A 13,246-nucleotide genomic window follows, 5' to 3' on the forward strand; every position below is an offset into this window, starting at 1 on the left:
TATTTCAGCCCTTGGATTTTTCTTCATAAGTCGGTCTCTCTATGTAGTATTTTTTATTAGCAATACAACTGAATATTTTTACAATTTAGATCATGTGATAACAAATAAAACCAACATATCAACTACTGTCAGCTAGATATCTCCATTCCCACCCCTATAAGCGTTAGCATTCATACGCCATCATGCCTTCGCCGTCCCTCCCCCTTTCTGTCTCCCTCTCGTATGTCGTAGAGATTCCCCTTCTCCTTCTCTAAACGCCACACCTCTCCTCATCTCCCTCTAGCCGCTGTGCCACCCCTCCTCCTCCTCCTCCTCCTCCTCCTCTGGAGCACTAGCGGCATGGATCGATCTCAAGCAGCACGCATTGATCTCCAGTGACATGGGTCGATCTCCAGCGGGCACGGATGGATTTTTGATGTTGCGAATTGGATCGAGTGCCTACGACGCAGATTGATCTTTGCATCACAAAATCGAGCTCCGAAGTCGTTCATTGAGCTCCAGCCTCGCGGATCAATCTCCAGCAGCGCAGATCGATCTCCGAAGTCACGGATAGAACACCGGTGGCGATCGAGCTCGGGTGACGGGCACCGTGTCGAAGTGTCCTACGATGGCGTCCGTGTCACATACTGTACTACTTTTTTTTTTTTATTTTGGGACGGATGAAGTAGAAGATAATCCATAGTTTTGTCCCATTAAATAGTGGTTGTATCCCATTATTTTAAAGGTACAAAGGCGGGCACATTGAAGCAAAAGTTAGAAAAACGTAATATCACTTACACGACAATGAGGGGAAAAAAACCTTTCTATACCATATAAAAACTTATTTTTCATACAACCATGGACAAATGGAGAGTACCTCTTTCGCTAATATTCATGAGGGAAGAAACGAGCGAACCTTATATATCCCTTTGAGACTAAGCCTTTACTCATCCCCTCCCTGCTTGGCTCTTTGTTCCAATCGAGAGTCTTAACACTTTCCCTCTCTGATGCTTGGCTCCTTGCTCCAATCAACAGAAACAACCAACGGAATACCAGCAAAATGTAGACGAGCGCTTGCTCGATTGGCTAAGCAAGTTGACGAGCTGTATGTATGCCCTCTCAGGTTCGAACCCGAGCGTCACACCTCCTCCTTTAAGTGAAACTAGTTGAAACCCTGCGCGTTGCAACGGGATATTTTGTTGAGATTCGTGGTTGCATTTGGTAAATTGAAGTGGTATAAAAATCCATCACTATTGAATTGGGCCACAATCAAATTAGATGGGCCTCCCGTGGTGACTATGCGAGATGGATTGGGCTGTGTTCTTTCATCCAACGGTTTAAAGATGATCAAATCTGCTGATCCAATGGCTGAGAATTAATGATGACATGGCACAATGAGGTTTGAGCAGTAAGAAGGGATACCAGAGCTTAATAAACAACTCTAATATCCCTCCACTACCCCCTGCGCTATGATCTCCCTCACTCATCCTCCTCCCTCCTTTGTAAGCCATCTTCCCCATGATCTCTCATTGGCAGGGGAAATTGTTCTTTATCGGTTGGATTTAGGACTATTCAACTAGTTTTAGGTGAAATAATATATTGATGTTGATTTTGACGCTTAGTATTTTGAGTAGAAAGTTTTGATACTCCCTCTGTCCTATTTGCCTCTCCCGTTTGTCTCAAAATAAATTCAGTTTTCAGCAATCATTATGTCGGAGTTTGTAAAAATAGAGGTTAAATGCATTACGAGTAGATAAGTGGAGAATAATTGTATTTGGATTTGATGAAGTGAGGGTGTTCCAGTTTTTTTTTGGTTTTTTATTGATATGTGTGGGATAAATGAAAAATAAACTTATTTTTGGAACGGAAGGAATATTATAGTTAATAAGTTGATATTTTGAATACATGGGCTTTGTGGTTTGAGTTAAAAGCTTGAAGATATGACTAAAGCTTTCGAAGGATCAAGTTGAAAGTGTAAAGTTAAGGATAAACTTTTGAAATATTGAGTTAAAATATAAAAAGGCTTTTTATTCGGATGCACCATGCTAAACATTATGGGAAGTTTTTTTTTTTTGGAAGTCTTTGACTTCTGAACTGAAAGTTCTAAAAATTTATTAATTTATAATATGTTTAATTCATAACAAATAGATAATCCATGATAATTATTTGTTAATATTCCTATTATCTCACTGTGGGTAACAAAGTGTGTAGGAATTTCGGTTATGATGGATATCAATTGTGTGCCCTTCTTTTTTAATCACACCACATATTTCGTCGTGGCACTCGAATCGAAACGGTAAAAAGTCTCGATCAAATAGCCTCATCTTTTCGCTTATTCTTATACTTATCAGCTAAAATTTAAATTTTCAATTTTAAGATTTTTTTCATCGCAGTCTATTTTCCAGCTCCATTATAATCTCATCCCGAGCCCACCCGGTCACCACAGTGCACCGGGCCAACCCATTCCTTTCACATCGATGCTGCGCCGCAAGCCCACCCGCATCGAGCTCCGCTCCTCCGACCGCGACGAGCTCGAAGACCACCTCCGCGCCGCCGCCGCCGCAGCGGCCAGCACCCCCACCGCCTCATCCACTCCGACCACGACCCCGCCGCCCTTCAACTCCAACCCCCTCCTCCACCTCCTCCACCCGCCGCCTGGCGCCGCGCCCTCCAAGTCCCACCGCATCGGCCTCCCTACCAATCCCAATCCCAACCCCAAACCCTAGCCTCTCCTCTCCCCCCTTCGCCCGCCTTGATGGAGGTCGAGATCAAGCTCCGCCTCCCCGACGCCGCCGCGCACCGCCGCCTCTCCTCCTTCCTCGCGCCCCGCCTCCGCCGCACCGACGCCCAGCGCAACCTCTTCTTCGACGCCGCCGCGCGCCCCCTCGCCGCCGCCACCGCCGCGCTCCGCGTCCGCCTCTACGGCCTCGACGACCGCGCCCCCTCCCGCGCCGTCCTCGCGCTCAAGCGCCGCCCGCGCATCGACGCGGGCGTCAGCCGCGTCGAGGAGGTCGAGGAGCCTCTCGACCCCGCCATCGCCCTCGCCTGCGTCGACGACCCGGCAAGCCTCGGCGGGGTCGAGTCCCCGATCATTCGGCTCGTCTCCGAAGAGTACGGCGTCGGCGGGGACGCCGCGCCGTTCGTCTGCCTCGGCGGGTTCCGGAACACCCGCGCCGTGTACCAGCTGGAGGAGGGCGACACCCTCGGGCTCGTCGTGGAGCTCGACGAGACGCGCTTCGACTTTGGTACGAACTACGAGCTGGAGTGTGAAACGGCGGAGCCCGAGCAGGCCAAGCAGGTCCTCGAGCGGTTGCTCACCGTGGCCGGCGTGCCGTATGAGTATTCCCGGAGCAATAAGTTTGCCTGCTTTATGGCTGGAAAGCTTCTTCCTTAACTAGGTGATACTCCATTGCTGTACTCTTGGTGATTTTAAGACATGATTAATGTTTCTGAGGCAATAACAATGTGTTAAGCAAAATATCGTTGTCTCTTGCAATTTCGCTATTCCAATTGTGAGGAAAATAAGACTCTGTTATGTTCAATTGCGTTTTTTCTGATAGCTTACAGCTAGCAATATTTAGGTATCTTTGCTACACTTGTTACATGCCTAACCAACAAACTACATATGTTTCCTGCTTTGGTTTCATATGTAACTAACTGCAATGCACATGGCATGTCAATTGCGGATTACATTCTACTCTGCTCTACTCCTGATCTTTTTAGGTGATGTCAAGATTATCAGATATTGCATAATCTAATCCCTTAGGCAGATTGATCAAGCAAAAGTACATGGCCTAATTGCTATGCATATATCACTTCATCAACTTCGTTCTCTTCTACTTGTCTATGGTTGTTGACTTGGGCAACTGGTTCTCATGTCCAAAAAAACAGTGTTCTTGATGGCACTATGCCACTATCGCAATCCTCCTCCTTTTGGTATAGTTCCTTATGCTTATAACTTCCTCGTGGCGGCAAATTGCAATTTTAATCTGTATAACCCTGTAAATTATTAGGGGATCCCCTTCATCCTCATTTTCTGTGTTCATTCTTGTGGAGGTCGGCAATCGTCACTCTTGGCATTACATGTTATGCTGGCAGGACATGCTGCATCACTTCTTAACTTGATTCTTGAAATTTGTAGCTATATATGCATATGATTTGAAAAGGAGCAGTTAATCAAGATGATACTGCACTTCAGCAATGCACCTGATTTATCAAAACGGTTCTGATGTGTGATGGGCTACATGAATTCTTCAAGTTGCTTATGTACTCTAACTTAGTGTCCACCCACATAGCTTAGATGTTTCTCTGTCTTGTGATTTCATTATGTTGGTTGCAAATTTCAATTGAATCCCTTCTCTTAGAAAAAAACATTCAAGGAAGGTACTACCACGGTACCACCTGATTAGAATCTCATGTTTCATTTTTTATCATGAAGTTAACACTTATATAGATCTTGGTAGCACAAAGACTCGGGCTCCGTTTGCAAGAGCTAGTCCCAACTCCCTACTCTCTGTTTTCCGCGCGCATGCTTTTCAAACTGTTAAACGGTGCGTTTTTTTGCAAAAGTTTATATACGAAAGTTGCTTAAAAAATCATATTGATCCATTTTAGCAAAAAAAAGCAAATACTTAATTAATCACGTGTTATGGGCAGAACTCAGCCTCCCTATAAGGTTGTTAGGAGATTTGTTAGGCTTTATTAGATAAGGTTGTTAGGATGTTTGTTAGAGGACCTCACCGCAGTCATTTGTAATCAATCAAAAAAGAAGTTAAACATATCTCTAGTCTCCCCTCTTCTCTGTTCGGCCTCACCTAGGCTCCGGGGCGGCGAGGCTGCAACAGCCTCGCCTTCCCATCGAGCACCCCAATTTATCCCTCCACATAACATGGGCCCTAAGGCTGCGTTCGGAAGCCAGTCTTCCCAACACAGGATGTACACACGGAAAACGGAGCGGTCCATTAGCACGTGATTAATTAAGTATTTGTTAATTTTTTTTTAGAAATGGATCAATATGATTTTCAGCAACTTTCGTATAGAAACTTTTTGCAAAAAAATACAACCGTTTAGCAGTTTGAAAAGCGTGCGCGTGAAAAGCTAGGGAGAGGATGGGAACCGGCAATGCCGAACACAGCCCTATCTTGTTGCCTGTCCACTGAAGATTTCACTCTTCTAGTGTACTTGCTTGTGCTGTGTTGCGAAATCGGATTGTGAATTGAATGTAATGATTTTTCTGAATAAGGTGTTTCCTTTTACAGTTTGTTTCTCTTGTTGCTTATTAAAGATCGCCTTATTGTGAAAAAAGGAACTCCATACAGCCGTCTTCTGGTAAATATGAGTAGGTATAATATGCGCCTTTGTACGTACTCTTATGCAGACATTCAGTTCAGAGTTCAGACTTGTCATTCTATTTAAAAACATGATGATGCTTCTGGTTTTAGGATGCATAAATTTGACATTTCAACCGTAGTACACACTGAAAGTTTGTTAGCTAACATTAATCTACACATAGTGCTTAATGTTTTTACATGTCTCCGCTGTGCATATCTCGATAGAATCGCTGGTGCGCCATGCTGCTTCTGTTCCTCGTACTGTTTGCTTGTCCGTGCCGGACAATAAGGTTGGATAAGGGTTGGCTGGCTGTAGGGAAGAAAGGTCATGAAATCATCTGTATTTGTTGTGTGTTTGTATTTGTATATGGACTATCACGGATGAAGCCGGAACGAAATAGAGAGGGGTAACATTCGCTTACTTTAGGGTGTGTTCAGTTTGAAGGATGGGAACTAATCTCTCCCGCATGGAAAACGGAACAATCTATTAGCGTGTGATTAATTAAGTATTAGCTAATTTCTTTCAAAAATGGGTTAATTTGATTTTTAAAGCAACTTTTCTATAGAAATTTTTTGCAAAAAAACATACTGTTTAGCAGTTTGAAAAGCGTGCGCGCGGAAAACGAGGGAGAGGAGTTGAGAAAAAGGGTGCCAGACACACCGTTTAGGCCCTGTTTGGATCATTTAGTCCCGAGACTAAAATTAATCCCTGACTAAAAACTTTAGTCCTATGCTCGGAAGGGACTAAAGTGAAGGGACGTCTCTCCAACCAAACAGGGCCTTAGGCTGCGTTCATTTGTGTGAGATAGGGTGAGTAAACACCTCGTTTTCCGCGCGCACGATTCTCAAACTACTAAACGGTGCGTATTTTGTAAAAATTTTCTATAGAAAAGTTGCTTTAAAAAATCATATTAATTCATTTTTGAAATTTAAAATAGTTAATACTCAATTAATCATGCGCTAATGGCTCACCTCGTTTTGCGTATCTTCCCAATCTCCTCCTCCTCAAACTCACCCTTAGGCCCCCTTTGATTCAAAGGAAATTCATAGGAATTTTAAAGGATTTCATTCCTATAGGAATTTTTCCTATATAGCCCTTTGAATCAAAAGAATGAATCATATGGATCCTATGAAAGTCCTATGGAATGCCTCTTCCCATGCAAGTTTTGGAGGAAATTTAGCATGAGGTAGAACCTCATGTTAAGAATCCTTTGAGTCTTTATCTCTCCTCAAAATCCTGTGTTTTTCCTACGGCTCAATCAAACAGTCATTCCTATGTTTTTCCTGTGTTTTGTAATTCTCTGTTTTACACTTGTATTCCTGTGAGAATCCTATGTTTTTCCTATTCCTCCGTTTTTTTATTCATGTGATTCAAAGGGGCCTTAGTCTACTTTAACCAAGTTTAGGTTGATTGAGCGCCTGAATTTGGATTGAGCACATATGGTGAAAATAAATAAACTATAACTATAAATTTGCTTGACCGGGTTTCTGGGCACACCCTCTTCTATCTAGCTCCCTTTGCCCCTGTAGACTATTGAAGATTTTGCTCCAAATGGTATCCGTATTTGTTTTGATCTATCTACTTCGTTTTCACACCTAGGGTAACGAACTGTGGATACGTGGATTAGAGAATGTTAAGTATGCTGCATGGCTCGCATTATGGAATTGATATGGTCTTCTGATGCGGAAATCCTAACGCGCGGGTGATCGCCCCCGCGCTGCCCTGGCGATCACCCCGCGCCTCCCCCTGTGCTCCTCTCTCTTCTCCCCTTCCTCCTCCCCTTCTTCTCTTCCTATTACAGTACACAAAAAAAATTTTAAAAAAACAAAAAGTTAAAAAAATTTATGTATAAAAAACTTGAATTCAAATTCAAATTTGAATCGGGTATGTAAACTTTTGACTTATAAACTTTGGGTCTATAAACTTTAGGTGTATAAACTTTAGATGTATAGAAATACTATATATAGAAAATATTTGAATTCAAATTTAAATTTGAATCGGATATAATTCAAATTTGAATCGGGTCTATAAACTTTAGGTCTATAAACTTTAGGTGTATAAACTTTAGATGTATAGAATTACTATATATGAAAAATATTTGAATTCAAATTCAAATTTGAATCGGATATATAAAATTTAGGTCTATAAACTTTACGTGTATAAACTTTAGATGTATAGAAATACTATATATAAAAAAATATTTGAATTCAAATTCAAATTTGAATCGGATATATAAACTTTTGACTTATAAACTTTTGGTCTCTAAACTTTAGATGTGTAAACTTGAGGTGTATAAACTTTAGGTGCATAAATTTACTAAAATAGGAAAGTAATGCGGCGCCAAAAAAGAAAACCAAGTGGAGGGAGGGAGGCTGGAGGGGGGGGGGGGGGGGAATTGATCGCTACCCCCATCTCCAGGCGAGCGATCGCCCATTAGGGGGCCCCCTTCTGATGCAGGGATCAAAGCTACCTGGGTGGGTGCCCTGCAGGCGTTGCGCGAATGCTCCCCACCTTTTGGTCAGGATGTCACTGCTTTCTCTGAAACGAAGTTTATAACTAAAATTTTTTTCGATTTCTATTAATATTCTCTATGTATAATGTTTATATCAAAAGTCTACATAGTTTTATTACAAATACTTTGATAAAACTATCACAAAATAATATATTTAAACCATAGTATCATAAAAGTATAGATCTAGTAATAAATTTATCATAAAACTCTAGATTTAAGCTATTATATTTCATAACTACGGATTTAGTGTCATCTTTTTTTTCCCATAAAACTACAGATAGAGCATTAATTTCCTCGCAAAACTACACATTTTAGAAATTTACCATGATAATAGGTGAAGGGAGCATCTAAAATCTGTAGTTTTGTGGAAAAAACAACACTAAATTTATACTTTGAAGATAGCATAGATTATATATGTAGTTTTATGATAAAACCATTCCTTCTTTTTCTAAGAAACTATAAAATCATTTTTGAATATGTTTTTTGTGATACTATATATTAAATATGTAGTTTTACAGTAATTTTGTTAAAATATCTATAGTTTTGTAAAATTTACAATTTTTTACTTCTTTCTCATGGCAAATGAGCAAGGTTAAAAAGTTTCAGGTACCACAATTTACCATCTTATTGGGCTTGAAATTGGGCTTCCAACTAGGGTTAAGTAATTCACTACTATGCTTGCTGAATACTACTCTCTGTTTTAGAAAACTCAACTTCTAAGGATGAATGCTTATCCACATTTATTCTCAGGAGTTGATTTTTTTTTATTTTACTGAAAATGTACTTGCTTCGTGTATAGCTGCTGTATTTCAAGCATGTTCCATAAAATTATGAAAATCCACTTGCCTACCAACGGTGCACATAACGAACACTGTGTCTGAACATACAAGTGCGGGACAAGAAAGCAGAGGGTGTTTTCGAACGAGCTAAAGAGTACTCAATCAGCTTTAAGCATGCGGCCACCTATTTGGTTTTCTGCTGTACATCTTTTGAGTCTATAGAGCTCACGTGGAATCATTCTTGTGGCGTTGTTTCACAAAACAAATCAAGAATCAGTTGGGCTGACTTGATTTCTTTTGCAAAACTTATTTTTAGAGAGAGAAAAAAACAGTTCCAAGGTCTATATGTACTTAGTGTGTAACAATATGAGTTAAGGTATATATATATACTATCTCCTTTTTCAATGTATGGCAACATTAACTTTTAGACATGATATTTGGTCATTTATCGTGATATGTATTATTGCTTTGATTTTTTTTTACCAAATGTACTTTAAACCTGATCAATATATATTTGTATTTTTAATTTGACCAATGATCAAATGTTATGTCAAAAATTCCATCTTGTACCTTGCCAATCGTCCAGTCTTTTTTTCATCCGTTTAGCTAATTAATTCTCTTTTTTTTTTTGCCTCTTTAAGGGATGTGGAGGTATATACCACCCACGAATTCAATGAAATGGCATTCTCATACTAAAGGTTTACAAGGACCATGACATCAAATAACCGTATTTCACCATCCTAGGGAAAACATAGCATGTACCTGTCACAGCCTGTTCTAGCAGCGACAGGGGAAAAGTTCACTGAATTCAATTCTACTTGGATGAAAAGTTGAGCACATTTTCTAAATCTGAGGCCTGTATACCACCCGAGGATTATGCCTCGTACAATTATTATTATTATTTTTATCCTCTGCCACTTACAATTTGGTGCATGGGCTCCTTCCTGCCTTCCTGGCCACTAGTGTTTACTATTTTATTCTGCAATATATATATCATTGTCCGAATCTTTTTCGTTGCTGCGGATTGTGCTCAATAGATCCTCTCCAATGATATGAGCACATCCTATTTTCTGCCCGTTGTTTTATGATTAAGATGCATATTAGACCTTGGTATCGTTAGCACGTTTTTTAAAATGTTAAATGATATGTTTCGTACGAAAACTTTCAATATATAAGTTGCTATAAAATACCAAATAAATTTATTTTTCAAGTTAAAAATAAATAAAACTCAATTAATCAAACACTAATGGTTTTCTCAATTTACCTTTACTTGATGCTCGTCTCCATCAAACTTAAACGGAACTGCCTTCCAAAAAAAGGAATTCCAAATCAGTAGCCCTGAACAACACATTTGTGACTAGCGACTGCCTTCCGTGGCATATTCCCTCTTTGGTCAAGTACACAAGCGAGATGATTCCATGAGTGGATAATATCACTATCACGCACATCCTCTTACAAACTTTTAAGTATTTCCGCATAATTAACCTACGTTACGGTAGCATGCTGCCATGCTAATGCATTCTTGTAATGATTAATGAACTAATGATACTCAGGGTTACTGTTATACCTACAGCCGTCTAAGACTATATCTTTGATTTGGCTCAATTGGGATATGCTACTTCATCATTTTTCATGAGCATATTTCTCAAACTGTTAAATGATCTGGTTTAACTTTCTTTAAATCAATTAAACCATTTTAAGTTTGTACTAGTTAATACTGAATTTATTATGTGCTAATGACTCGTCTTGTTTTACGCGAAAGAGAAGGTTTAATATCTGCATCTCATTCGAATGGAGCCTGGGGTACAATATGCCGTGTTGGATCTCACCCTGGATAGCAAATGGTAATATGCTAAAAATATCCTCATTTATATTCCCATTTGGATAACTATGTGATGTAAAAACGGGTGATTTGCCTAACTTAGTTGCGTTGCAGTGCGTGTTGAATATGTGGTGTTTTATATGTAGAAACTATTATAGGTTCATGTGGAGGATATGAACACCATACTATAGCAACCACAACAGCCTAGAACTGTTGGTGAAAGGTACGAAACTGTCGCGGATGCCATTTGTCAACAGCCAGCTCTTGGGTATTTCCTGTTGGGGTTGCTATGTCGGGGATATGGTCTCATCGTTGACAGCCATGTTGTGGTTCTTGTTTACTGACTGCCCACATTGTTGGGGTAACTTGGTGTTAAGCTATCTCAACATGGTGTCCAGCTAGCCCCCTTCTATGACTGCAATGTCAGAAAATTCAACATACATAGTGACAACACAGTCACAAGTAGCAAAATAAAACAAGGGTATTATAGCAGTAACCACAATAGGCATGTCATGGATACAGATGCTTCCACGATAGCACTGTCAAAAATCAAATCAGTGGATATACATTAGAATTATGTTTATTATAAATGAACCACTGTCATTTCCAACCATTTTCATAGCACTACACTTTTCAATACTATTACAGACTGCAAAGGTAACTTGAACCAGTGATCTCATGACTTAATTAATAATATCACATATAATCAGAAATTGTACTGACATTAGGTTTCACAATAAAAAAATAAATCATCGTTCCTAAATAAAAGTAATTGTCTTGCACTAAGGATAAGTAAATTGAAGTTCCTAACCAACATAAAACAGTGAGCACTACTTTGTACAAGGATAATCAACTATAACTGCAGCAACGAATGGTTCTTATATTCCAAATAAACTACAGAATGGATCAGGAGTTTCATCAGCATCATCATAGTTTCCATCATCAGCATAATCATCTTCACTATCAACATAGTCTCCATCTCTCCCTCGCTTACTGTTGCCTTGATTAGTAGCAGGAGCAGTTTGTTGGCTAGAATAACCAAATGTGCTTCCATCCATGCGTTGTAACACCACATTTTCAGAGTTGTTTCCCATGTCACCCTAAAAGGAAAAAGGATCAGGTGACAATGTATCCCTCCAATCTCCAATTTAGCTAACAGTACAAAAATATCTTATAAAGATGTTTGAAACAGATATAGTCTACTTGGAAAGTGTTCTATGGATAGGTTAATGTCTATATGGTTCAGCATATGAAACAATGGTTTAGTTGTACAAGCTAGTTTATACTCTCATGTGGTGATCATCAATGACTACGCAAGATTATGATCAAACTAGTTTTTGACAAAACATAGTAAAGCTGCTTGGTAAAAGTTACTTCTAGCTAGTAAGAAAATTGTAAATTTTGCTAGAGATTGATGACTTCAGTTTTTTAGGATACATCACATCAAGCAATTCCGGCCCTCAATAAAAGCTCCAAGTGAAAAAGCTAGACTAATGTTAAATATGTGGAATGATATGTCATACTATATCTAATCAACACATTATCTTTAATTATGTATGTAACATATATGCATAATCTGGTATAGTGTGGGTACAAAAAAATAGCTAGGCTAATATAATGTTCCATGGTCATATTGATCTACACTTGAGAAGACAGAGAAAATGCTATTGACTAAGTTCCACAATTTAATTGACAAATGATTACAAGTTTTTTACTTTATCAATCATTCTGAAAAAGGAACTACCAAAAGAGTAGATTTGTTAATACCTGTTCATTGTTGCTCAAACCAGCATCTTGTTGGCTGCAGTTTCCACTATTATTTCTATCTATTTGGTTGAACACATTTCTGGAGCTATTATCTGTAGTATTCTACAATAAAAGAAAATATGATGCCATTAGTCAAACATATATATTTTAAACAAAGATGGATGAATGCTCCAAAGTAGTACAGATCTGTAGTAGAAAACTTTTTTCAGAATATTCTTACCTGCTGAGTAGTTGGAGATGAATGGCTAAGAAATAATGCAGCCAAATTGATCTGAGGTGGAGGTGTACTTGCAGATCCATTCATCATATACTAATAAGAATTCATTAGGCAATAGTTAGACACGTTCACATTGCAGTAAAAACAAAGAACAGTAATATAGCATCATGAAAAGAGGAATAACCTCCTTTGTCTGATTATTGAACTCAGATAGAGCATTTTGTATTGATTGGCAATCCTCTTGTCGCTGATGCTTGAAATTAGCAAGCTCTTGACGCAGTTCAACCTCTATTTGGCTAGGTCTAACTGTGTAAGTGTGAGAAGGATGAGCATTTGTGGATAATTGCACTTCTGAGCTATCAATTGCACCATCCGCCATTGCAAACTTCCCATGTGCCTTGCGTCCAGTGCATTCGTACATAACCTGTGCATCCAAAGGTGCCCTTACCCATATAACATTTGGTCCAACTGTGAAACAATATTAATATTTTTACCATCCAAGAAACATCATGACACAATAAATTCAATTAGCTGTTAGATATAATCTGATAATACAATTTAGTGATCCTGAATCTAGACTGATGTAAAAGAGCAATGTATCTACTGAGTTCCAATTACAGAATGTAAAGCTGCAGATCCATGTGAAGCAATCCATAGCAGGTGCATTGCCACAACATCCAACAAGATTCCAGATAAACAAAGATATCTATCCAGTGCCTCCCTACTACAAAAGCAGAGAATAGAACTAGTACAGAGAAACATGCACCTGTCGGTTGTAGAACTCCAATGCTTTTCTCCTCCTACATCTATCCATTTTCAGTAATCAAGAAACACTAACC

General features: G+C 39.3%; 2 protein-coding genes across 2 annotated transcripts; one reads left to right on the forward strand and one right to left on the reverse strand.

Annotated features, from left to right (window-relative positions):
- Positions 1–2,584: 2,584 nt before the first annotated feature.
- LOC127781540 (triphosphate tunnel metalloenzyme 3) lies at positions 2,585–3,474 on the forward strand. The gene has a single exon (XM_052308503.1). The coding sequence runs from the start codon at positions 2,735–2,737 to the stop codon at positions 3,371–3,373; it is 639 nt and encodes a 212-aa protein (XP_052164463.1). The 5' UTR covers positions 2,585–2,734; the 3' UTR covers positions 3,374–3,474.
- A 7,827-nt stretch (positions 3,475–11,301) lies between these two features.
- LOC127781668 (uncharacterized) lies at positions 11,302–12,828 on the reverse strand. The gene is made up of 4 exons (XM_052308675.1): positions 12,592–12,828; positions 12,411–12,500; positions 12,191–12,292; positions 11,302–11,523 (listed from the first exon to the last, which is right to left on the reverse strand). Exons 1-4 carry the CDS (start codon positions 12,826–12,828, stop codon positions 11,302–11,304), a joined length of 651 nt encoding a protein of 216 aa, XP_052164635.1.
- Between the last annotated feature and the right edge of the window lie 418 nt (positions 12,829–13,246).

The sequence above is a fragment of the Oryza glaberrima genome, chromosome 8 (genome assembly GCF_000147395.1).
Source record: "Oryza glaberrima chromosome 8, OglaRS2, whole genome shotgun sequence".
NCBI lineage: Eukaryota > Viridiplantae > Streptophyta > Magnoliopsida > Poales > Poaceae > Oryza > Oryza glaberrima.